At 52.8% G+C, this 24,355-nt stretch overlaps 2 protein-coding genes across 2 annotated transcripts; one reads left to right on the top strand and one right to left on the bottom strand.

Moving 5' to 3' along the window:
- The first annotated feature begins 96 nt into the window (after positions 1 to 96).
- On the top strand, positions 97 to 8,016 carry Tent5b (terminal nucleotidyltransferase 5B). Its single transcript, XM_021161286.3, has 2 exons — positions 97 to 657; positions 6,109 to 8,016. The coding sequence occupies exons 1-2, from the start codon at positions 394 to 396 to the stop codon at positions 7,126 to 7,128; spliced, it is 1,284 nt and encodes a 427-aa protein (XP_021016945.1). The 5' UTR covers positions 97 to 393; the 3' UTR covers positions 7,129 to 8,016.
- A 3,245-nt stretch (positions 8,017 to 11,261) lies between these two features.
- Positions 11,262 to 20,678, bottom strand: Trnp1 (TMF1 regulated nuclear protein 1). Its single transcript, XM_021159270.3, has 2 exons — positions 17,634 to 20,678; positions 11,262 to 11,999 (listed from the first exon to the last, which is right to left on the bottom strand). The coding sequence occupies exon 1, from the start codon at positions 18,459 to 18,461 to the stop codon at positions 17,790 to 17,792; it is 672 nt and encodes a 223-aa protein (XP_021014929.1). The 5' UTR covers positions 18,462 to 20,678; the 3' UTR covers positions 11,262 to 11,999; positions 17,634 to 17,789.
- Between the last annotated feature and the right edge of the window lie 3,677 nt (positions 20,679 to 24,355).

The raw sequence follows: 24,355 nt of genomic DNA, 5'->3' as shown, positions 1-24,355 counted from the left end.
CTTTAAAGACCAAAGGAGGGAATGCGGTCCGAGAGAGGGGGCGGGGAAGGGGCGTGCCTTTCAGCCAATCAGAAACTCCTGAGAGCCAGCGATTCCCTTGCAAAACTGTGTTGGCCTGTGATAGGGGGAGGGACAAGAGGAGGGCATCTCCTGCTGTATGACAGCTGTGCCGACCAATGGGCTTGCGGCCCGCGGCCTATAAGTGTCAGCTGGGCCCGAGCCGCCTGGCTCTAAGATCTGTTAGTCCTCCCTGCCGTCGGGGGTGTTCCCTGGGTTTGCCTCGCCGCCGCCGGGTCCCCGCACCCTGCCTTGGCCCGTGCACAGCCACTCTCCCTGCCCTCCTCGCCTTCACCATTCCCGGGTTTCTGCCGTCCAGGCACCGGGGCCGGGTGAATGATGCCGTGGGAGAGTGGAGCTGAGAGCCTGGAGCAGCCAGCTGCGCAGGTGGGGACCGGTGCAGCCTCGGCAGTGGCCACGGCTGGGGCGGCCGGCGGCGGCCCGGACCCGGAGGCCTCCTCGGCCTCCCTGGGACGGCACCAGAGTCGGCTGAGCTGGCCACAGGTGAAGCGGCTGGACGCGCTGCTGAAAGAGCCGATCCCCATTCACGGACGAGGCAACTTCCCCACGCTGAGCGTACAGCCCCAGCAGATCGTGCAGGTAAGGAGGGCCCTGGCAGGGTCGGGGGTGGGTTGGTGGTCTGCTGCAAGGTACCTGGAGTCTACGATTGGCCCGGCAGCTAGAGAAACTAAGAAACAGGAACCCGGACTACTAGTTCAGCTCTTCCTGCACCCTGCTGAGCTTGCCTGCCCGCCGTTCTGGGGACCCCTTATTCCCTTGGGAACCACTCACCAAGACCCTGGCTGGGAAGTGGCGTGGAGATGGAGGAGGCACTAGCTGGGACATCGCCCTGGCAGTCGCCAGTGAGGAGTGTGTGTGTACCTGGTTCCAGAATAGCTTTTCTTCTTCTACCTCATATCCTTAAACCTCCTGCACCCTCAGGGTTCTAGGGCACTCTGCCCTTGTGTTCCCACAACCCTTGGCTCAAGAAGCCTTGCCTAGGTGAAACAGCCCAGAAATCCCTGGGAAAACTCCCAGCCTCCCACGTGTTGCGGCCAGAACGGAGACCTCACCCCTTTGAAGATAGCATCAAATTTCCATTTTCGGGGTTCCTCCTCCCTTAAGGCTAGAATGAAGGCTGGCCCAAGGTTCAGACCCCAGAGCACCATCTCCCTCCTGAGGATCAGATTCTGGCAGCTGCTCCCCTCCCCCATCAAACTCCAGCTCTTTTTACCTAACCCTGCAAGACCCCAAACTTGCTCTTTCTGCGTACAGCACTGTGGTATTCTGAAATACCAGAGGATGCCCGTTCTTATACCCCATTCTAACTGAGGCCTCAGGTGGGAGGGGGAGCTACCTACCGAAGGCTATCCAGTGAGGTGGAGGTCAGTCAGGTTCAGGGAGGGAGTTCTGGAGTTCCCCAGGAGCAGATGGTACCTGATCAACAGTTCCTCCCCCCCCCAATCCCCATCCCACCCCACCCCCCAGATTCCCAAACTCAACATCTAGTCCTGAAGTCTCTGGATAATGAAACCCAGAAAATTTAGCTAGTGCTAATTCCTGTGTGTTACTGTCAATCATGGTCTTTCCACACAAGCCAGGTAAAGCAGGGCCTATCATTCTCCAACCTCTTACTACAGCCTTCCACAGAGAGGGAGGGTGGCTGTTGGGGGACAGTAGGTCTTGCCCTCCCTCCCTAGGAACGGGGAATGAGGTGGAGGGTGTGGGGACGGATTCTCTCGGGCTGACTCACTGGCTGTCCCAGTGGGGCTGGCTATGGCATTCCATGCTCCCCTGACGTTGCCTGGATTATTAGTAAATGGCCTCAGCTTGTTTTGTTTTGAGATTAGGGTCCTCCTATGTTTTGTCCAGGCACCTATGAAACTCAAATGATCCTCCTGCCCCCAGCTTCCTCCGTAGCTGGGACTACAGGTGTGTCACTACCCTTATGCTAGTTTTTTTCTCTGGAAGGAAACTCCAGAATTCCAGGCAGGATGGGAAGGAAATGGGGGCACTCATAGTGACTAGGCCTCTCTGCAGGGACAGGTATCCGAACTTGAGCAGGAATGTGACTGGGTACCCACCTCGGCCCCCCAGTCATGTGAGGGGAGTGAGTCTGTGGGAGCCAATTGCAGGACACAGTCCTCCTGTGCTGGTCATCCCAGAACAGGGAGCTGTTAGCTGTGGAGTGGAGAGGTGGCAGAGGCCTCCTGTAAAGTTCATTGTTTCTTCCTTCTGTTGGGCTCAGTGGCCCCATCTGTCCAATGGATGTGGGTTTGTCTACTCAGCAGTATCCTTTATGGTTCCAGACTCCCAAGGGACCATGCGCCTTCACCTGCCTATGCAGCCAGTCTGTCTTCTGGTGGGGATCCGCAGCTGACGGCTCTTAAAGCTGTTGGGATAGGGGGTTGGGTGGGAGGCTGCAGGAGGGAGATATGGGGGAGAGGATGGAGCCTGCTAGGGCTTCTCACAAGTGCTAAATTGTCTCCCCTGTCAAGAATGGAAGATGCCTTCTGCCTCTGCGCTCAACAAGGTCTTCCCTCCAGCCAACAGTCTGAGCAGCTAGAAAACAGATCCTTGCTTGTGGTGCCTGGTTAAAGGGACCCACTTTCTTACAGGAGCCCCCTTTGCCATTGCTCTGGAGACCAGGTCCGAGTTCAATTCAGCCAGTTCCTGACTTTGTGACCTTGAGTGAGTCACTTGCTTTTTTTCTCTGGGCCCAGAGAATTGAACTGAATGATCTGATCTCTCCAGCTGCAGCCAGAGGGCTTGCTCTTGCAAGCTTTGCATAGTCTTCAGTCTTCCTAAGGTCTCAGCAGAAACCCTGGACAGAGCAGTTTGGGGAATTGGGTGCCTCAGCAAGGAAGAAAGGAGGGTACAGTCACTGTTCTACAGTAGCTGGAAAATCTGATTGGGGAGGCTGCAAACTGCCCTGCAGTCCTTGGGTGTGGCAGTATCTGGGGACCGCCTGTCAAACTGGCTGTAGTCATACCTGGGAAAGAGACAACAGCCAATGGTTGGGTGACACAGCTGGCCCCATGGCCCTGACGCAGGGGATTTAATGAGAGAGTTGCTACCTATTTACCAGGCCAGAAGCCATGCCCTGGGGTGGGCATCAGCTGAGGAACAGGAGTTGGCGCTAAGGCCCAGTCAGCTCACCTGGGACTAGGGAGGGGGATGGTCTGCACTTCTCTCATTGGTTACCTGGGACAGTTGCCAAGGTGTGCCATGAAAGATCCATTTGACAACTGCAGTAATTTCCCAGCCCCCACCTTCCCACCACTAACTGCTCTGGGACTCAGAGATTTGAGGTTCATTCTCACTTTGAAAAAAAAAAGTGTGGTGTTGCCCCTACAATTCTATCCTTAGGGGATGGAGGTAGGGGGTTGGAAGTTCAAAGTCAGCCTCAACTATTCTGAGGCCAACTTGGGCCACTGAGATTCTGTCTCAAAACAATTTTTATGTAAGATAGATAGATGATTGATAGATGACAGATAGATAGGTAGATAGATGATTGATAGATAGGTGATTGGTAGATGATTGATAAACAATAGATAGATAAATAGATAGATAGATGACAGGTAGGTAGGTGATTGATAGATAGATGGTAGATAGATAGATAGATAGATAGATAGATAGATAGATAGATAGATGGATGATTGATAGATAGATAGATGACAGAAATGGAGAAATTGGTTGACACACAGTTTTGCTATAATATCCCAGTTGGTATCCAACTCCCAGTAATCCTCCTGCCTCAGCCTCTCAAGTGCTAGGATTTCAGACATTCTCCACCACACCCAGCTAAAGTGTTGAAAGGTCAGGAGGATTAGAACACGAACGGATCTAGTCTGCTGCTTCTGAAGCCTGGGCTTGAGCGTGGTAAGAGGGTAAGATGTCCTGGGGGGTGGGGAGGCAACTGTAGAGAGTGGCTAAGGACCGGCTTGGAGTCAGTCTTACATGGGTTTGATCTTAAGGATGCCTCTTCAAGCCTGTGAATCTAAGCTTCCCCATCTATAACGTGGGGATCTTGAAGACCATCCCTGAGGGTTCTCATTGGTTACTTCTGTTAGGTTTTGGTACTGGGGGGTGGAGTCCAGGGCCCTACACGTGTTAAACATGTCCTCTGCAGCTCAGCCACACCCCAGTCCCCTCTCCCTCCATGGATTCTGCTGAGGTCCTGCATCTGGTGCTTACTAAATACCTGACCGTGGTACTCCTCCCTGTCCCACCCCTGTGCTGAACGTTCCTGCGGCCAGTCCTTTCCTTCCCACCTCCATTACCATGACAACTCCTTCCGGAAGTCTTCCTGGAGGGAGCCGCCCAGCCGCCTGCCACCTCGCCTCGGATTGCCCCACCGCGGCTTGCCTCCTCAGCATTTAGATGCATTCTTTGCAGTTAATTCCCTGGGAGGCCAGAGAACAACCTGCCCCAGAGCTGGCGCTGACTTGGCAGTGAGGTGGGGTAGCAGAGTCACCAAGGGCAGGAATGCTGCCTGGTCACTTTCAGGACCGTGTGTGAAGGGCTTGGGGTTGCTGAGAAACCTAACGTCTGTATTCACCCCAGCTCCCCACCCCTCCCACGGCTGCCACTGCCCAGGGCTCTAGCTAAGACTTATAGGTGTCCCTGTCCTGTTCCCACGCCATCAGCCCTGGGGCTCCAGGTGGGGTCCTCCGGATGCTTCTGCCTCAGCCTTCTAAGTGGCTGGGGAATCACAGCTTGGAGGCTTGCTTAGTCTTCCCATCTGGAAAGTTCATGTGGTGTTTTGCTTCCCTGGTTCCTTGGGGTGGGCTGTGTGTGTGTGTGTGCGCACGCGTGCAAGCACATTTCATAATCAAAAGAAAGACACGGGCCTGGAGAGAAGGCTCAACAGGTAGGAGCACTGGCTGCTCTTGCAGGGGACTGGCTTCTATTCCCAGCACCCACATGACATCCCATAACCACCTGTATAACTCCTGTTCCAAGAGACCTGAAGACCTCTTGTGGCTTCTATGGGCACTTGTATCCATCCATGCAGGCAAAGCACACATGCACATAGAATAAAAAAAAATCTTTTAAAACTTGAAAAGTTTAAGAATCTATAAGCGTGGCACATGCCTTTAATCCTAGCACTCAGCAGGCAGAGCTCTTGAGTTTGGAGCCAACCTGGTCTACAGAGCGAGTGTTAAGACAGCCAAGGCTACACAGAGAAACCCTGTCTCAAAACACCTAAAAAGGCCTTTAATCCCAGCACTTGGGAGGCAGAGGCAGGCAGATTTCTGAGTTCGAGGCCAGCCTGGTCTACAAAGTGAGTTCCAGGACAGCCAGAGCTATACAGAGGAACCCTGTCTCTCAAAAACAAAACAAAACAAAACAAAACAAAAACAACAACAACAACAAAAAACAAAACATGTGGACTTGCAAAATCTAACCAACTTAGGACCTGGGTCTTAGCCTGAAGACGCTATGACCTTTAAGATGTTTCTTTAACCTCTGTACCTCGGGTCTTCTGTCTGCTGACTGGATAGTAGCCCTCAAAAAGGACTGTCATGGACCTTAAATGTGTGTAGGCACGTAGGGTGCTAAGCAGGCCCCCTGAGCTGGTTACACTCAGTGCCTGGCATGATACCAGATGTGTGGCTTGCAGTGTCAGGAAAGTCAGGTAGCCCCGTGGGAAGACCTAGGCTCTGAGCTGAGTGCCCAGCTCTGTATTTACCGGCTGTGTGACTTTGGACAGCTCTCAAGCTTCTCTGTGCTTCTATTTCCCAACCCGGGGATGCAGGACTAAACCTTGCCTCAGCGGGTTATTATGAAGATTAAGTGAGGCTGTACTTTAATGTAAAGTGCTTAGTAAGTGCTCTGCTCGCCTTTGTTATTTTTATTGCTCCTCTGAGTCAGTCCTTTCAACTGGGCCCTTCTCCAGATTGGCAAATCGAGGCTTAGCGAGTTAAAAGGGTTCACAGAGCCACAGAAGCTGGTCAGCAGTGATGGATGGTGGGATGATTAATCGCGACGGTTGTTGGTGCAGACCCGAGGGGTCCAGGCGCCTGACCCATTTCCCCTCCCCTGCAGGTGGTCCGCAGCAGCTTGGAAGAACACGGACTGCGCGTACACAGCGTGCGCCTGCACGGCTCAGCCGCCAGCCACGTGCTGCACCCCGAGAGCGGCCTAGGCTACAAGGACCTGGACTTGGTGTTCCAGATGGACCTGCGGAGTGAGGCGTCCTTCCAGCTCACCAAGGCAGTGGTCCTGGCTTGCCTGCTGGACTTCCTGCCAGCGGGAGTGAGCCGGGCCAAGATAACGCCGCTGACACTCAAGGAAGCCTACGTGCAGAAGCTGGTCAAAGTGTGCACCGACCTGGACCGCTGGAGCCTCATCTCACTGTCCAACAAGAGCGGTAAGAACGTGGAGCTCAAGTTCGTGGACTCTGTGAGACGCCAGTTTGAATTCAGCATCGACTCCTTCCAAATCATCTTGGACTCGCTGCTCCTCTTTGGCCAGTGCTCATCCACACCTATGTCGGAGGCCTTCCACCCTACGGTGACCGGAGAGAGCCTCTATGGGGACTTTGCTGAGGCCTTGGAGCACCTGCAGCACCGTGTCATCGCCACACGCAGCCCCGAGGAGATCCGAGGTGGTGGCCTCCTCAAGTACTGCCACCTCCTGGTTCGGGGCTTCCGGCCAAGGCCCAGCACTGACGTTCGCGCCCTCCAGCGATACATGTGTTCACGTTTCTTCATCGACTTTCCGGACCTGGTGGAACAGAGGCGCATTCTGGAGCGCTACCTGGAGGCCCACTTCGGTGGAGCGGAAGCAGCCCGCCGGTATGCTTGCCTTGTGACACTGCACCAGGTGGTCAACGAGAGCACAGTGTGTCTCATGAGCCACGAGCGCCGCCAGACCCTGGACCTTATTGCCATGCTCGCCCTCCAGGCACTGGCTGAACAGGGCCCTGCTGCCATGGCTGCCCTGGCCTGGCGACGTCCTGGCTCAGATGGGGTGGTCCCAGCCACTGTTAATTACTACGTGACCCCCATGCAGCCTCTGCTGCCCCGAGCTCACTCCTATCCTACCTGGCTGCCTTGCAACTGACTCTGATCCTGGCCAGAAGGGAATGAGCGCCATGGGGTGGGGTGGGGTCATCAGGTATGTGTGGAGGATGTAAGCAGACACAGGCCACCTGTGCCAGCTGGCCCGGCACTATAGGGTTGGGCCTTTGAACAGACCAGACTTTCCTGCACAAGGCTCCTAGGGGCTTAAAGCCAAGTCAGGGTTCTTGACAGAAGGACCCCTTGGTCATCACACTGCACTCTTGGACCTGCGTGACTGTGGGACACAGAGGCTACCTGTCTGGAAATGACAAAGTCAGCTTGTGTGGTAGCCTCAGTAGCATCACCATGGGTTGATTTCAATGGCTTAGAAAAGGTCAGCCCACAGGGACCCAGACACTCCTCGAGTGGCCACAATATGATATCATGTGACAGGGCTATTCAGTTGGGGTACGGTTGGGCCATTCACAGAGCCTGGGGATCCAACCTCGCTGATCACTAGGAAGAGGTAAACTAAGGTCTAGAGCAGCTCCTTGGGGTTTGGGTGGGATGGGAGTTCAGTCTCCTGAAACCTCCTTGCCCTAAACTGTGAGGATTTCCTGAGGGCTGTGAGGTTTACAGTGGACCGATCTCCAAAGAGCCAGAGTTGGATGCGACCCATACTCGTCCCAGTGCCTCACCCATCTCCTTTCCCTGTGCCTTCCAGGAGCCCGGCTGTCTGGGCACTATTGTTGGAGGCTGCTGGGTTCCAAAGCTGCCACAGTCGAGTTGACCACTCCCTCCCCCCCCCCCCCACTTGCTTGGTAATAGGACTCTCACTTATCGGGAAGGCGGCAGATCCCATCCCTTCCCCACACCTCTGGATTTGTTGCTATTTTGCACTCTTCCCACCAATAAAAAAATGTCTACACTGACCATAACTGTATCTTTCTCCTGGGGAAAGGCTCTCTATGGCCTAAGGCTGGCACTACCTCCCCAGGCAGAGCTTGCTTGTATTGTGGGAGGGGCCAAGGAGTGGCCTTGGAGCGTCTCTACTGTCCCCCCAGCTTGGCAAATATGAACTGGGAGCATGGCTAGTCTCCATGTTGCCTCAGAAGTCTAGACTTCTTGTTTTTTTTGTTTTTTTTTTTTTTTTTTTGGTTTTTCGAGACAGGGTTTCTCTGTGTAGCCCTGGCTGTCCTGGAACTCACTTTGTAGACCAGGCTGGCCTCGAACTCAGAAATCCGCCTGCCTCTGCCTCCCGAGTGCTGGGATTAAAGGCGTGCGCCACCATGCCCGGCTTAGACTTCTTGTTAAAGGGAATAAATATTCATCTCTCCAGATTCTGCCCCTGGAGTCCTAGAGGCCCAAAACCTGGCCTCTGGTGAGCAGGTCTGCCCATTCCATCGAATCCCCAGGAATTGAGCAGGGTGACTCTGAAATGAAAGCTGAGGCTGGAGGACTTGGAGGGGTCTCTCTAGCAAGCGGACGTGAGCGTGTTCTAGCTTACTGTAAACTGGTCCTGTGGAGAGGGCAGGATCTCTCTGAAGTCAGATGGGGGCAGCTAACTGGGCCCAGGAGTGCAGCTTTTGGGGAGATGTTCCCTCAGGCCATTGGCCACTCGCCTCTGGACGCTGCCCACTGTTTACCCTGCCTCTTTGATCTGGGGATTGCAAAGCCTTTAACATATTCAGCCTCATTAGTTTCCTCTGAAGTGGTGGCTTTGATGGGTCCAGCCGGAGTGGACAAAATTAAACAGCAGAGGAGGCCTCGGTCATGAGAGGGCATCCTCAGTCATCAGAGGCATCCTCACCTGCCCCGTGGGTCTGGCTAGGTGCCTCAGTTCCTTCTACTCATGGCTCCAAATGGCTGGAAAGGCTGCCGCTGAATGTTCTCAGACATAATTTACCCTCCCTCCTATTTGGCCACGTGACCCTGACTATGAGCTAGGAAGAGCATAAACACAGCAGGCTCAGTGAGTTGGGCCGCAGGTTCACCTGGCTGTGCTTGGTTCAGGAGAAAAGAAACGCAGAAGTCCTGTGTGTGTGTATGCCCTGCCTGAGCCTATGGTTGTGGGTCCTAGGGCCCCTCCCCTTGTGACAATTACACCCTAAAGGGTAGATAAACAATGTGGTCTGAGAAGGGCAGCGATGTATTACAAAGGTGTGTAGCAAGGGACTTAGCAAGGTGTCCCTCCTTGAAAGATGGCATTCAACTGAACAAAGATTTTAAAGGTCCTGGGAAGCGAGCCATGTCGCTGGCTGGAGAAAGTGTTCCGGGCCAAAGGAACCTGTCTATGAATGTACACGTGCCCTGGCAGGCCTGTCTGAAGGAGGGCACGTGTGCCTGAGGATGTCTGGCCAGTACTGCATGGGTGTGGGTACTCTCTGGAGCTGGCACACACACGTGTATGGATGTGAGGGGGTAGGGCGGAGTGGCGGAAGGTCACACCAACAGCTGTCTGGCCCGACTTATTCCAGGCCAGATGCCGCACTTCGGTCCGCGCGAACATGAGTTCACATTTCACCCCTGTAACAACAACTCCAGAGAATGGCATTACGTTTCCATTTTACAGACAAAAGCGGAGGCCAAAGTGGTCAAAGAGGTTCAGACTCCAGATGCTGCATTATAACGCCCCATGGATGATGGTGACCGACTCCTGTGCATATACGAGAAGGCTCAGGCTATTTGCTGTATGACTGGCAGAGTGTGGTAATGTGCCAAGATGTACATTTTCTGATGTATCTGTGCCAGTAGTCATGGCTTGGGGTGACTGTCTGGGGCCTGTTGTGGCAACAGCACACCTGTCAGCCTGTGGGTGCGGTGCATTGTTTCCCGGTATGAGAAACACACTCTGTGCAGGCCATGGCTCTTATGGGCCATCCCTGAGCACCACCTTCAATGCCAGAATGTGTGTGGACATCAGGAATTTGGAAAGCTGCCAAAGGACAGCTGAGAGGAAAGAGCTCGGCCGTTCACCTTCCAACTGTGGTACCAGCCACAGCCCACCTACCCCTCCCTACCAGTCTTCAAGCTAGAGGGGCCAAAGCCACAGGGATGTGGGCTTGAGGAAGGGCACTGCCAGGCAGGTGGGCAGTGCTGGCCTTCCCAGATACAGTGTCCACTCTTCTCAGGCTCAGGGCCCTGAGAAGGCTCTGGAGAGCATCAATGGCTCCCTTGTTCCCCAGTTTCCTGTTGTTTTTAACAATGAGAGGCCCCAGTAGAAACCTGAGAGGACAGGGTGTTTCTCTCCTTGCTCCTTCCTTCCTTCCTTCCCTCCCTCCCTCCCTCCCTCCCTCCCTCCCTCCCTCCCTCCCTCCCTCCCTCCCTCCCTCCTGGGTTGTCATGGTTCACACCCCTCAAGCAATAGCAAGGACCCTTTAACACTAGCCTCCCTGGAGGCCCGACAGTGGGGACCGTCCACCCTGGTGGGTTATTTTCGTGAGCTCGCTCTCTCTCTGGAATCCTTGGCTTTTTACATTCTAGGCAAATACTGTTTTTTTTTTTTGTTTTTTTGTTTTTTTTTAGACACAGGATCTCCCTATGTAGCCCAGGCTATCCTTAAACTCCCCCATCTTTCTGCTGGGATCACAGCTATTTGCCACCAGGCTTGGTTCCCTTTTATTGGTTTCTTAGGAAAATCCCACACCTTAAGAGTCCCTTAAAGCCAGGCATGGTGGCACACGCCTTTAATCCCAGCACTCAGGAGGCAGAGGCAGGCGCATTTCTGAGTTCGAGGCCAGCCTGGTCTATAGAGTGAGTTCCAGGACAGCCAGGGCTACACAGAGAAACCCTGTCTTGAAAAAAATCGAAAAAAAAAAATTCTTCTCAACTTCAATGCAGTCTCCTGAGGAGAGCCCAAAGGACAGTCACCTATGTGACCCTAGACTATGGGCTGTTACCATGCACTGCCCCAGTATCCCAGCCTCTGTGGGCATCAGCCTCCCTCCCGTGTGCATTTCTATCTCTGACCTTCTCCATCGCACCCTTGGTGACAGAGAAACTTCCTAAGTAAGGGTCAGTTCTGTACCAAGCAAGGGAAAAATCAGTCAGTCAGTCAGTCAGTCAGTCAGTCAGTCACCAGGCCCAGACTCCCAAACCAAACAGAAGCCTGTCAGGAGCTGTCCATGACCCACTCAGGGGAAAGACAGCGAGGACACCGGCCATGTGAACCTTAAAACCACACGTCTCAGCCTCTCCTCATTATTTCGATTTATTCTTCTTGCGTGATACAGTTGGGAACTGAGTCGCTATACAGCCACTTTAGAGAAGCCTACATGTTCTGGGCGGTGTGGGAGTAAATGTGCCTCCTTCCCTCTATCAGGATACATCAAGAAGTGAATTGCCTTTCTGCATGTAACTTGGCTTTGGAGGTCTGACGCTGCTGCCACCTCGTCCTGAGAAAAGTGTCCCCCTAGGAGGCAGCAGCTGATTGTCTGCAAGGGGCTACAGGCATGTCCTCACGCACAGGGGGAGGACAAGGATAGTGGGGAAAGGAAAATGGGGGTTTCCTACAGCAGTGATTTGCCTCAAAGAGGCCTCCTGGATCTGCTGGACATAGAAGGGACGATGGGGACTTCAGCTACACTGTGACTTGTGATGACAGGGACTCCGTGATGTGTCAGAACAAGGAGTCTATCTTTAAGAAGAAATTCTTCTCTCCGTCACACTGGCAATGTTTGCTGCGGTCTCGTATGCTAATCTGAGAGCATCTCTGGTCTCTGTATAAGCAAAGGCAAATACAGTGTATGGGAAGCAATGCAGAGTGGAGCAAGTTCCCAGGACCCAGTCCCTTGCCACTGTAAGGGCTCCTGGGAGGAGGGCGCCCGAGACTGGGTACAGTCAGTCCTGGAAGTCTTCCTGAAGGCAGGGTATCCAGAGAAGGTGCGGAATGCAGAAGTCAGTCCAAACCCATAGAGTGGAGCCTCTGAGGAGCTGGAAGAATAATGTCAAGAGCCTTAATTATCTTTTCCAGAAGCTGCCCTGCCCCACCCAGAACTTCCACATCTGTCTCTTTGAGAAGGCTCATCACGGGGAGACAGGGCAAGAGGGCTTGCTGTGGAAAGGGCTTGGAGAAGCAGAGGTTCCCTTGGGTCTTTGTCCTTGGCTGGAATCCCCATCAGTCTGAGCAGTGGGAATGGAATGTTCCTGTAATGAAGAGCCCGCCCCTCCCCCACCCCTCCCCTTATGGCGCTCCCCGGGGCTGAGGCAGGGACTCCTGATATGGTGATGCATGTGAGCAGTGGTTCTCAACCTTCCTAACGCTGGGCCCCTTTTATACAGTGACCGTCCCCCAACCATAAACATATTCTGTCGATACCTCAAAACTAACTTTGCTACTTTTATGCATCATAATGTAAATATCTGATACGCAGCCCCCCCCCCAAAAAAAAGGGTTGGACCCACAGTTTGAGAACTGTTCCTCTAGTGACACCAAGGTTTTGCACTGGCCCTCTGATGCTGCTGTCTTTGTCTCTCCTGTCCTAGGCAGAGTGGTCCCATCATTCACAGAGTCCCCGTATGTGTGTGGCACTCAGTAGGACCACTTCTTTCATTCATTCATTCACTCATTCATTCATTTATGGTTTGTTTGGGTTTTTGGGTTTCTCTGTGTAGCCTTGGCTGTCCTAGAACTAGCTCTTAGACCAGACTGGCCTCAAACTCAAGACATCCACCTGCCTCTGCCTCCCGAATGCTGGGATTCAAGATATGTGCCACCTTTGCCTGACTCTGTAGAACATTTTTTGTTTGTTTGTTTTTATTTTTTTGAGATAGGGTTTCTCTGTGTAGCCCTGGCTGTCCTGGAACTTACTCTGTAGACCAGGCTGACCTCAAACTCAGAAATCCGCCTGCCTCTGCCTCCCAAGTGCTGGGATTAAAGGCGTGCGCCACCACCGCCCAGCTCAGTAAGACTTCTTATACTGAGACGTTCGATCCTCTCTAGTGTCCTGACCTCCCTCAAAATTCAAGGGCTGCAGAGATGGCTCAGAAGTTAAGAGCATGGGCTGCTCTTGTATAGAACTAAAATTCAGTTCCTAGAACCAATGTCAAACAGCCACAAAAGCCTGTACTCCACCTCTGGGGACTCCAACACATCTGTCCTCCAGAGTACCTGCATACATACATACACATTATTTAAAATAAAAATTTTTCTTTCTTTCTTTCGTTCTTTTCTTTCTCCTCCTCCTCTTCCTCCTCCTCCTCCTCCTTCTTTTCTTCTTCTTCTCTCTCTCTTCCTCCTCCTCTTCCTCCTCTTCCTCCTCCTCCTTCTTCTTCTCTCTCTCTCTCTTTCTTCAAGGCCAGTGGTGGTGGTGCACACCTTTAATTCCAGCGCCTCTCCTGCCATCCAAAGCTCTGTGCTCTCTTGGCAGCAACCATTCCTGCCCAGGTCTTCAGGGAGGGGAGACAGCCAGAGGCAAGCCTCAGCCCCACATGCAGCCCTGAACACCTTTGGTCCACCCTTGCCATAAGCCAGGTATGCTGAATCAGCTTGACTCAACACCAGAACCCAGACAAACTGGCAAGGGTGTGTCCAGTTCTGGGGAAGGGGGCAGACACAAGACACACTTTGCCACCCACCCACCCCCAGCATCTCATACTTTCCTTCCCAGGATCTGATCCCTTAAAAGTAATCCCCCCAAACAGTGCTGTCATTAGCCCACAGAACTACAGTTATAGAATTACAGGTTCTACACCTTTAAGGAAGCCATGTGCCCACCTCAGCAGACTTGAAGGGGATTAGAAAGAATGTGAATGGAAAATGGATGTAGACTGCCTAGCATGGTGCCTGCTGTAAGGGAAATAGTTAATCTAGAACTCAGAACTAAGGGCTTTCGACTTGCCAGGGTGTAGTCAGAGAATAATGGAAGAACTGGGCTGGGGATTTCCCAGCTATCCTAAGTACTTCCTCCACCCCCCCCCCCAGTCTCCTCTACTGCTGAGACGTCAGTGCACCCAGGACTCTGCCCACTGAAGGTCTGGAACACCTCAGCCTGGACCAGTCGCTTCAGCCTAATCTCTAGGAGGCCACCTTGGTCGTTAGGTGGCGGCAGGACCAGTTGCTGTCATCAGTGGAACAAATCTGTGAATACAGAACTGGCTCCGGTGGAAGCCCAGTTCAAGCAAGTCTTTCCTACTAGGCTCTCTCCAGTGCCTCTCCTAGAGTTTCGCACCCAGGGATAATGGATACAGTTCAGAAGCCCAGCCCAGCCCAGCCAAGCTGGAAGCCGCCTTTATTAAAGGGCCGGAGAAACCACCGCCACCGCTTCTTCTGCCGACTTGTTTGTTTGTTTGTTTGTTTGTTTGGTTGGTTTGGTTTGGTTTTCCGACATTTCTCTATGTAGCCCTGGTTATCCTGAAACTCATTCTGTAGACTCAGCTGGCCTCAAGATCCACCTGCCTTTGCCGCCGCTGCCTCTCGAGTGCCAGGATTAAAGGCCTGTGCCACCATCTCCAGGTTATTCTGCAGACTCTCATAGTCCAAAGCCGTTGAAAGCCCCAGCACCACAAACAAGAATGACTGAGGACCGGGTCACCAGGAACTAAGAGCGTCCCAGGTCCCGCCCCCAACTCTCACGAAGCAGCTCCACACTGCCCTCTGGTGGCACAACCAAACTGCTGGGCCCAGCCAAAGAGAGCAAAAGGGCTTGGTCGTCTCCTATCTCTTAACTGGATTCACTGGTTGAGTCCTCAATGCACAGATCCCAAGGGTCCCTGATCTTGCCCCATCTGCAGGCTAGGGGCCATCAAGAAAGTTTTCAGCCAGAGCTACACAGTGAGGCCCTGTTTTGTTTTGTTTTGTAAGTTCAAGAAGTCACGTGGAAAGACTGCTTTGTGCTCAGGGCTAGAGTAATATTAGCCAAGTGCTACAACATAATTTCCAGAGGCTGGGATGTGGTTCAATTGCTAGAGTGCTTGCCCCGCACGCACCAGACCCTGGGTCCAACATTAGCACTCTACATAAGCACAGTATGGTGGGGGTGCGCACCTGAAACCCCATCACTTTGGAGGTAGTGGCAAGGGAACACAGTTCTCGGTTGGGACTAGACAGGTAGTTCAGGTGAAGGTGCCTGCCACCAGGCCTGACCACGTGAGCTCAATCTTTGGGACTCCCTCGGTAGAAAAGAGAATGTGTTCCTTCCTGTAATTTTTCCTCTGATCTCAACACATCACTGTGGCAATTGCCTGCTCCACCCCCAACACACACACACTCCTGTATGCATACATTCATAAATAATTAATGTTTTAAAAAAGATTCAAGGTCATTCCCAACTACCTATGGAAGTTAAGGCAAGCCTGTCTCAAAAAAATTAAAATTAAAATAACCTGAGCCCCAATTAGGTTTCCTGGGGTGGTGACACCCAGGGAGCTACCTGGAAGAGAACTGGAAGGCAAGCCTTCTAAGCAAAGCCCCTCTGCTGTATGCTTCCTCCCGAAACCCCTGGAGTAAGTGGTGATCGGTGTCTGTCAGTTAGGAGAGAATGGAACAGACCCAGGAATGCTACACAGGATCCTAGGAGGGCCAGGCAGGGTTAGAAGCTGACTTTTGACTTTTCATTGGTTGAGAAGGTTGACGGCCTGAGATTCAAGTCACTGAGCTGTGTGCCCTGGCACAGACCTTTTTTTTTTTTTTTTTTTTTTTGTCGAGGGAGCAGCCTGGCTTCTTGAAGGGGAGGGAGGGGCCAGAACTGCTTGTACCCCCCACCTACCCACCCACCCATCTCCAGCAGGTATCATCTCTAACTCTTCATGTGTCCACCCACGCCACCTCTGAATCAGGTCAAAGCTGATTACAATAAACCCCAGAGAAAGTCCTGACGGTGATGACAGAAAGCACTCTATGCCATTAGCTAAAAAGCTCCTTCGGATCAAGGGCCTCAGCCCTGCAAACCAGAAACCCGTGGTCCTGGCGGCGGCCCAGCTTACTGCAGCCAGAGCTCCAGCTGTCACCTCCAGGAAGTTCTGTGTTCTCTGGCCCTCAGAACTCCAAAATAACCTGGAAACTTCAATAAATCCTTCTCTGGGAAGGCCAGGTTAAGCCCGAGTTCCCACTCTACCCCTGGGCTATGGCTTTCTCAGAAGTTCTGAGATTTCCAGGTAAGAAGGCATTCAGAAGGTCTTCTGAGATCCCAGCAGTGTGTTACCTGTGCAGGGGAAGGTCTGATGGGGGGAACAGGTTCATCTGAGGATCCCTGCCTGTCACAACAATACACCTCACTCACAGGATGACAGCATTCATGTGATTCTGACATCCTTCTCTTCCTCCTCTCCCTTCTCAAGCCTGACAGGAGGGACAACAATATTCAGAGATGTGAAGAAACTGATCCAGAGAGGGGACAGCATTGTTCTAGGTCACTGTGGACAGGGTCCAGCCAGAGAGGGGACAGCATTGTCCTAGGTCACTGTAGACAGGGTCCAGAGGTCTGCTCTCCGTAACTACTAGAACAGAATGAAAAGGATACACACAAGCCTAGGACCAGGCTCCCCTCCCCTCTCCTTTACCCCACCTCCTCTCTCTCTCTCTCTCTCTCTCTCTCTCTCTCTCTCTCATGTGACCTTGAGAAATCCCTTTTCCAGTTTGTAAAACAAGGATTTTAAATAAGCAGGGGCTGAGCCGGTCCATCCCTAGGTGTGACTTACATGAGTAAAATAGCCAATCATGCCTTACAGTGGGAAAAAGAATTCTAGGCCCTGTTTCAGCTTCCCCATAGCAACTCCTCAGAGGTGGTTGTACACACTCTCTGCAGCCAGGTCCCTCACAGCTGAGTGGGGACAGGGGAATAGGGACCCGAAGGGCATCCAGTCAGGAAGAAGCAGGTGGCATTTCCAGTCTGGCCCTTTAAGGCCCCCCTTTCTGGAAGCTGATGCCATGCCTGCTCCCTTGGGGCTGTTAAAGAGTGTCACCTGGCTCCATCCCTGGCAGAGCCATCTTAGAGATGCCTTGGGGAGGGCTGCTAGCTGAGCAGGTGACAAACAACTCATCCTGAATATCTCCATCGGGCTGTAAGCAGATACCAAAATCATTAGGAGTATGGGAAACGCTGTGCCCTAGAAGCAGAGAGGCCTAAGTATGATGGGGACAAACCTTCAACCTCTCCGGGTATCTGTCTCCTCCAATGGGAGTCCCAGACTCAGAGGAGAATCCAGTCATACAGCCCTGAGCCAGCCCTCCCTCCTCCATCCTGGGACTTTATTCTTCTTCTCCTTGCAAGGGATGGAGCTGGGCTGTGTAGAAACCAGCAACTTTGAGGGCAGGGTTTTTACAGTCCCAGGGGACCCAGGAGAGACCACACTAGCACAGGTGAGGGAGCAGATGTTGCAATATTGCAGCAAGCTCCAGCTGGTTAAAGTTTGCCACCAAATCCCTCCGGAAGCCGAACACCTTCCACTAGTTCATCTCTATAAGGGGACTTGGCACTGTCATCTAACCAGCCACGAAAAAAAAAAAAAAAAGGACAGCTCTATCAGAGCCCCACAGATGCCAGCCCAGACATGGAAGATCCCGGATCCTACACTCCTCAACACAGACACATGCTGTATCCAAAAAAACACCAGTCAACAACACCGCACCTCAGTGTCACTTTCAGGGCCCCCATGGACCCCCGCTGACTCCTCCGCGGAGATGACGCCGTCCATCTAGCCAGCACCTGGATCCGTCCGTCCGTCCGTCCTCCCGCACCTGGAGACTCGCCTGCCTCGGGAGGCCAGGGGTCCGGGGTACTGAGGTCAGCGCTGGGGGGAGGCGGGACCGCGGGGCGGGCTGCGGCGGAAGGGCGAGTCGGGCTCCGGGCCCTGGCCCCGCCGTAGCCGCCCTGCGCCCCAGGGCACGCAGCTCCCCAGGCCCAGCGCGGACGCCAGCAGCGCCGGGGGACGACCCCGGCGACCGCGGCGCGCACCCTTCTTGAGACGCGACCCGTGCGCAGCCAGGTAGAGCTCGGCCTGGGCCACGCCGCCGCTCAGGCGGCTCAGGCTCTCGGCGCGATGCGCCAGGCGCAGCTCCGCAGCCAAGAAGACTCGGTGCAGCTGCAGCACCCGGCTCTCCAGCTCCGACACCAGGCGCCGGCGGCCCTCCACTTCTAGCAGTCGCCGCCGCGCTTCGGCCAGCTCCAGCGCACGGGCCCCTGCCCCCGCCGCCGCGCCCGCGATCCCCGCCGGGCCCGCGCCCCCAGACCCCCCACTAGCACCCTGGCGCCAGCGCTGCAGCTCCTGCCCTTCCACGGGTGTCTCGGCCGCCTCGGGTAAGGGCGGTGACTTAGTGGGGGTCGGAGTCGAGGTCGACGATGGGGAAGGGGGCTGGAGGGACGGCAGGGGCTCCCGGGGTGGCGGCGGGGGCGACCCCGGTTCTGCCGTCCCTTCCTGGGCCCCTGGGCCGCAGGCGCTGATCCGGCAGCCCGGCATCCCCCGCCCCGCGGCGGCCCAGGGCTGTCGGTGCGTGGGGAGGAGAGATGCTGGGCACGAGACTAGTGAGAGGCGGCCGCAGAGCCCACACCCAGGCCGCACGCGCCGCCCAGCATCTTATAGCATATGGGGCGGAGCGATGGCAGCACAGCCAATCCGAGACTTTCGTGCCTGAATCCGCCCTGCCTCCCGCCAGGGAGCGTATCCCCAAGTGTTTCAAGTTCCCTGTCTTTCTCCCAGATTGGCTCCGTTTGGGCATCATCCCAAATTTGGGGTACATAAGTGACGGTCACTTTCCTCGCCTGGAATCACCTCAGTAAACTTCGATGGTAATGCTTAAAAGTCATACATTTCAGTCACCACCCAGAATGGCTGGGTGTCACCTCTGCTCCCCTGCCCCGCCCGCGTGGCAGTGAGAGCCTAGCCTAGAACTTAGCGCTCCGGGTCTCCTAGGATGCCCTTCCCGCCCATCTCTCTGGGTTTATGGGTTGGTTAAGGCAGAGAGACGCCTGGTGTCCACTGGAAGATGGGCATATGATTGGATTACTCGCATACCAGGAAGGCACTTAGCTTGCAAAACAAACACCAGAGCCGCTGCTTCTGGTCCACCAACCTTCGTGGGGCCCTTAGAGAACCCCAAGGTGTGCAAAATTATTTTCCAGCTCCAACTCTGCCTGTGTGTGCACCTGCTAGCCCACAAGACACAAGTCCTGGTATCTTTTAAATGGAAGGGGAAAGAAACTCAGAAGAAGCCGCGATGCCCTGCTCAATGTCAAATTGTAGGACAGTGGCTGAGTCTGGACGGAAATGAACGAACAAGCTCAACCATTCATCAGAGCCCTTGAGATACGTGGATTCCTCCAATTACCAAGCACGACTCCATATCTCGAATTTTAACCATCCTAGCTCTGCCCACTTTCCCCACAGCACAAATAGCCCTTCTGTTCCCCTTCCAAGTACTGGCCCAGACACCAAGGGCTTTACCTCCGATTGTATCTATTTGAAAGCGCCCTCAGAGATTGGAGGGGTTCACAATAGGAGAGGGCAAGGTCCCCAGGGCACAGGAAGGAAGCTCTGAACTCCATTGGGAAGGACTGCAGCTGGTCCTCGGGTTTCAAAGGATCTGCCAAAGGTGTGGCCAGCGCCGTAAGGGTCAAAAAATATGAAGAAGAATCTGACTAGTAGGGGGAGGAAAGCCCCAGTCCCTCCGACCCCCGGGTCCGCCCACCTCTAAGTGCTTACAGGTGCCTTTTAATTAAGTGACAGGAACTCTAGGCACGACAGCGAATCTCCACAGAAGCAGCTCTCAGAGCAAGGGAAGGAGGGTGAAGGGAGTTAGATTCAGAGAAGCGGGACGGGAGGACTCACAGTAGTAAAGGGGTGTTCAGTGAACAGGAGTAGATCCCAGAGAAGGACAGCCAGGGCTACACAGAGAAACCCTGTCTTGAGAGAAAAGAAAAAGGAAAAAAAGAAAGAAGAAAAAAGGGAGGTATGTATGTGGGGAAACCCCCACCATTGGTTAGTTCCAGGGAACCTGTCAGATCTGGATTGCAAATCCTTCCAGAGACCTTGTATATTGGTCTCTCTAAGAGGGCAAAGATGATCAAAGCATATTTACGAGGGGCTGGTAGTGTGCCTCAGTAAAGCTGGGTTCAATCCCCAGCAGCAGATAAAAACAGAAACAACAAAGCAGCCATGCCTGTCGTCCAGCACATGAAAGGCAGACAAGAAGACAGGAGAGCAAGCACCGGGCTAGCCTGGGCTACATGAGCTCTGTCTCAGAATCCAAATAACTAAATAAGTGTTCACTGAGTGCACTGTGTTCTCTGTCCCTTCACATCAGCCCTTAGACGTGGCGGCAGCAGGCTTTTCTTCCCAATAGGAAACTAATGGCCCTCAAAGTCACCTGATTGAGCTGCGTGAAGTGGCTCACAGCTGATATCCCAGTGTTCAGGAGGGTTAGGCAATCAGAAGGCTGTGAGTCAGAGGCCAGTCTGGGCCACGGACTGAGTCCCAGGCCAGTCTAACCTGTAGTAAGAGACCCTGTCTCAAAAAGATGAAGAGCAGAGTCGGCCAGATGGCTTGTCAGCTAAAGTACACGCCGCACAAGCCTGACAACGTGATTTCCGTCCCCAGAATTCATGGGGGAAAGAAAGCCAACTCCTGAAAGCTCCCTGTGAGACACTCACCACTCTCACACACACACACACCACAAACATACACACACACACCAACACCACTCACACATATACACACACACACATACCACTCACATACACACCCCCACACACCAACACCACTCATACACACAACACACAAACACACACACACACACAACACACACCACCACCACCACCACTCACACACATACACACACAACACATGCACATCAACACCACTCAGACATACACACACACATCACACAAACATACAGGCACATTTACACACACACTTATAAACAAACTTGCCACAATTATAATAAATAACAACTTATAAACATTTTTTTTTTTTGGTTTGTCGAGACAGGGTTTCTCTTTATAGCTCTGGCTGTCCTGGAGCTCACTTTGTAGACCAGGCTGGCCTCGAACTCAAAAATCCGCCTGCCTCTTTATAAACATTTTTAAGACAGGATATTACTATGTAATCTTGGCTAACCTGAAGTTGACTATGTAGACCAGGCTGGCCTTGAATTCACAGATAGATGCCTGCCTCTATCTCCCAAGTATTGGAATTAAAGGCATTTACCATTACGTCAGGCATTCAATATTTTTTTCCTATCCTCTGTGTATACATGTATAGGATACGCTATATATGTGCACTAATATATGTGTGTGTGTGTTCGTATACACATACACACACATTTGTTATCATTACTGCTGTAGTCTCCTTTCTATACTAGCTTTTCCTTTGATGGAATCTTTTGACATTTAATAGAGTGCTTGGGTCTAAAAGCACTCGTGTGTGCGGTGTGTGTGTGTGTGTGTGTGCATGCGCGCACTAGGCAAGAGTTCCACCACAGAGCAATACCACCGACCTAATAAACACTTGCTTAGATTGAGGCAGGCACCACTGGCATGGAGACATCCTCTCTTGCCTTCGCTCATGCATTTTCCTCTCCTCACTTCACTCTCCTCCTCTGGTGGGCTGGCTGACTGGGGTGGGGGTTGGGGGGGGGAGTCCATCCATTAATGGGAAAAGCCCTGCCATTGGTGACCTCAGGGGGTGGAGCACATTGACAGGTGATCAGAGGGCAGTTCCATACCATTTGTACCTGCACGGGAGAAAGAGCCTACAGGAACACATTGCCCAGATGAGGTGCAGGAGGTGGTATTTCAACTGAGAACAGCAGGATGAGTCATGTGAATAATGCAGAGATGGGGGCAGATTCATGGTAGAAGTGCCCGTGCAGGAGACCGGTAGAGAGGGCTGGCGACCGCCCATTGTCCTGTCATCTTGTGTGTCTCCACACTCCCAGGAATGGATAGGAAACCACAGCCAACCACCTGTTAGTACACTGTACACTGTTAGCCCAAGAACCTGCGCACTTTGAATGAGGAAGCTGGGGACTGAAGATGGGGCTCAGCTGGAAGAGCACCTGCCCTGCATGGCTAAGGTCCTGAGTTAGATCCCAGAACAGGGATGGTGGCACAAGCTTAGAATCCCAGCATTCAGGAGGTCTCATCATGTAACTCCCGTGGCTTGGAACTTACTATATAGACCAGCAGGCTGGCCTTAAACTCAGTGATCTGCCTCCCTCTGCCTCCCCAGTGCTGGGGTTAAAGGCGTGCATCACCATGCCCAACGTGAAGAAATGGACTTTTTAATTTTCTTTTAAAGCTCTAAGAGGTGAGGTGTGTGTGTCTGTGTGTGTGTGTGTCTGTGTGTGTCTGTGTGTGTATGTGTCCTTCCCCCAGCTAAATAATCCTCCTCAGACACTGGAGCCAGGAGTCTGGCTTTGTTACATTTACATCTTCTTGCCAGAGACCTGAGACCTGAGAACTGTCTGCCCACTGAGTTGCTGAAGAGCCTACTTTGCAACTCAATCCAGCTGAAACAGCAACAGAACCCAGCTGAAACAAAGGGATGGGTCCTTGGGTTTTCACATATATATTGAGAGCTGTTCATTAAAATTTGAGCCTTAGGCTGGACTTGGTGGTGCACGCCTTTGATCCCAGCACTTGGGAGGCAGAGGCAAGTGGATTTCTGAGTTCGAGGCCAGCCTGGTCTACAGAGTGAGTTCCAGGACAGCCAGGGCTATCAGAACTTTGTCTTGGCTCATTATTTCTCTCGAGTCCTTCCCATCCATCCCCAGCTTTCCTTTCAGGAACCCAGGAACCCGTGGCCACTGGTGACTGTGCGTATGTATATGTGTGTGTGTCTGTGTCTCTGTGTGTGTCTGTGTGTATCTGTGTATGTCTCTGTGTGTCCTTGTGTCTGTGTGTATGTCTGTGTCTGTCTGTGTATGTTTGTGTCTGTGTGTGTGTGCACTCATGTGCGGGCATGCTACTAGCCTTTTTGGAAGTCAGAGGGCGACCTGTGGAAATCAGTACTTTCCTTCCACCCTGTGGTTCTCTGGGATTTAGCCCTGGTCTTCAGACTTTTTAACAAGTGCTTTTGTACCTGTGTCACTTTGAAGGCTCTTTTTGTCTCATTGCGACAGGGTCTCATGTAACCTAGGCTGCTTTAAATATGCTGGACTTGAACTCCTGACCTGCCTCTTCCCACTTTCCTAATGCTGAAATGACCATGTTTGCCACCATGCCCAGCTAGGAAAAGCTTTTTTTTTTTTTTTTTTTTTTTTTGCTATTATGACCATTACATTTTATCTGATCTTTATAAAAATTACACATTTTTCTTGTAGCAAAATAGAGAAAATAAAATTAAAAACCACAAAAAGATTGGGGATGTATCTGTTGGTGGAATGCTCATTTGGTATGCATTCAGTGCTGTGTTCAACTCCATAGCACCACAAAAGCTGGGTGTGGGGGCGGGGTCGTACACACCTATAATCCCAGCACTCAGGAGATGCAGGCAAGAGGCTCCGAGGTTCAAGGTCATCCTTAGCTACTTAGAGTTGACTCTGTCTCAAAACAATATCTCACAACAACAACAAAATGGTCAGAAAGAAAAGAGAGAGAAATGGGGAGGGGAGGTTGTGTTTGAATTGCATTTGGCCCTTTCCTAGTAGGTCTGCAAAGCTGAGAAAAGCTCTTTCTCTGAACTTCTGGTCCTGCCTATGGCACAGACAAGGACTTAAGGATTTGCCCAAGAACCTATTCCTATCGACCTGACTCAAAACCTGCGGCCTGAGTCTAAGACATTGGAAGCAAAGAGGCCACCAGACCAGCCTCCAGAGTCTCACCCAGTATGGACCAGCACCTCTCGGAACTACCTATGGAGACGTGGGGGAAGAGCAAGGTGTAGGGAGAGTAAGGGGGGAGTGGCAAGTGTGGCCGTGGTCCCATCAGGTTCCTCCATCAGCTGAGCATGGACAGCACAAAGGTCAAGGGCTGAGAAATCCACTTCTATTTCAGCGTAGAAGATCCAAGGGCCCAGCACAGAGCTCCAAACCCCCACTCCCCCTTTTGCATCTTCCTGGCAAGCTGGCCTGACACCCTCGAGGATGCGATGGCAGTTTAATAATTTAGCAGATGCAGACAAAGATAGCAGTTCTGAAAATAAGGCAGCCAGGTCCCAGCTTCCAGCTCCTGTTTCCTGCAGACATCATCAAGGTCTCTCTGGTTGCCCTACACACCTGTCAGCATCTGGTTCCCTCTTTCTTCCTCCCTCTCTCTTGCTGTCTGTCTGTCTCGCTCTGTGTGTCTGTCTCTCCCTCTCTGTCTGTCTCTTCCTCTCTCTCTCTTCCTCTCTCTCTCTCTCTCTCTCTCTCTCTC

This window comes from Mus caroli, unplaced genomic scaffold, assembly GCF_978045245.1.
Source record: "Mus caroli unplaced genomic scaffold, Mus_caroli_1 scaffold_6, whole genome shotgun sequence".
Classification (NCBI taxonomy): domain Eukaryota; kingdom Metazoa; phylum Chordata; class Mammalia; order Rodentia; family Muridae; genus Mus; species Mus caroli.
The sequence above is the reverse complement of the archived record's forward strand: the minus strand, read 5'-3'. Positions and strand labels throughout refer to the sequence as shown.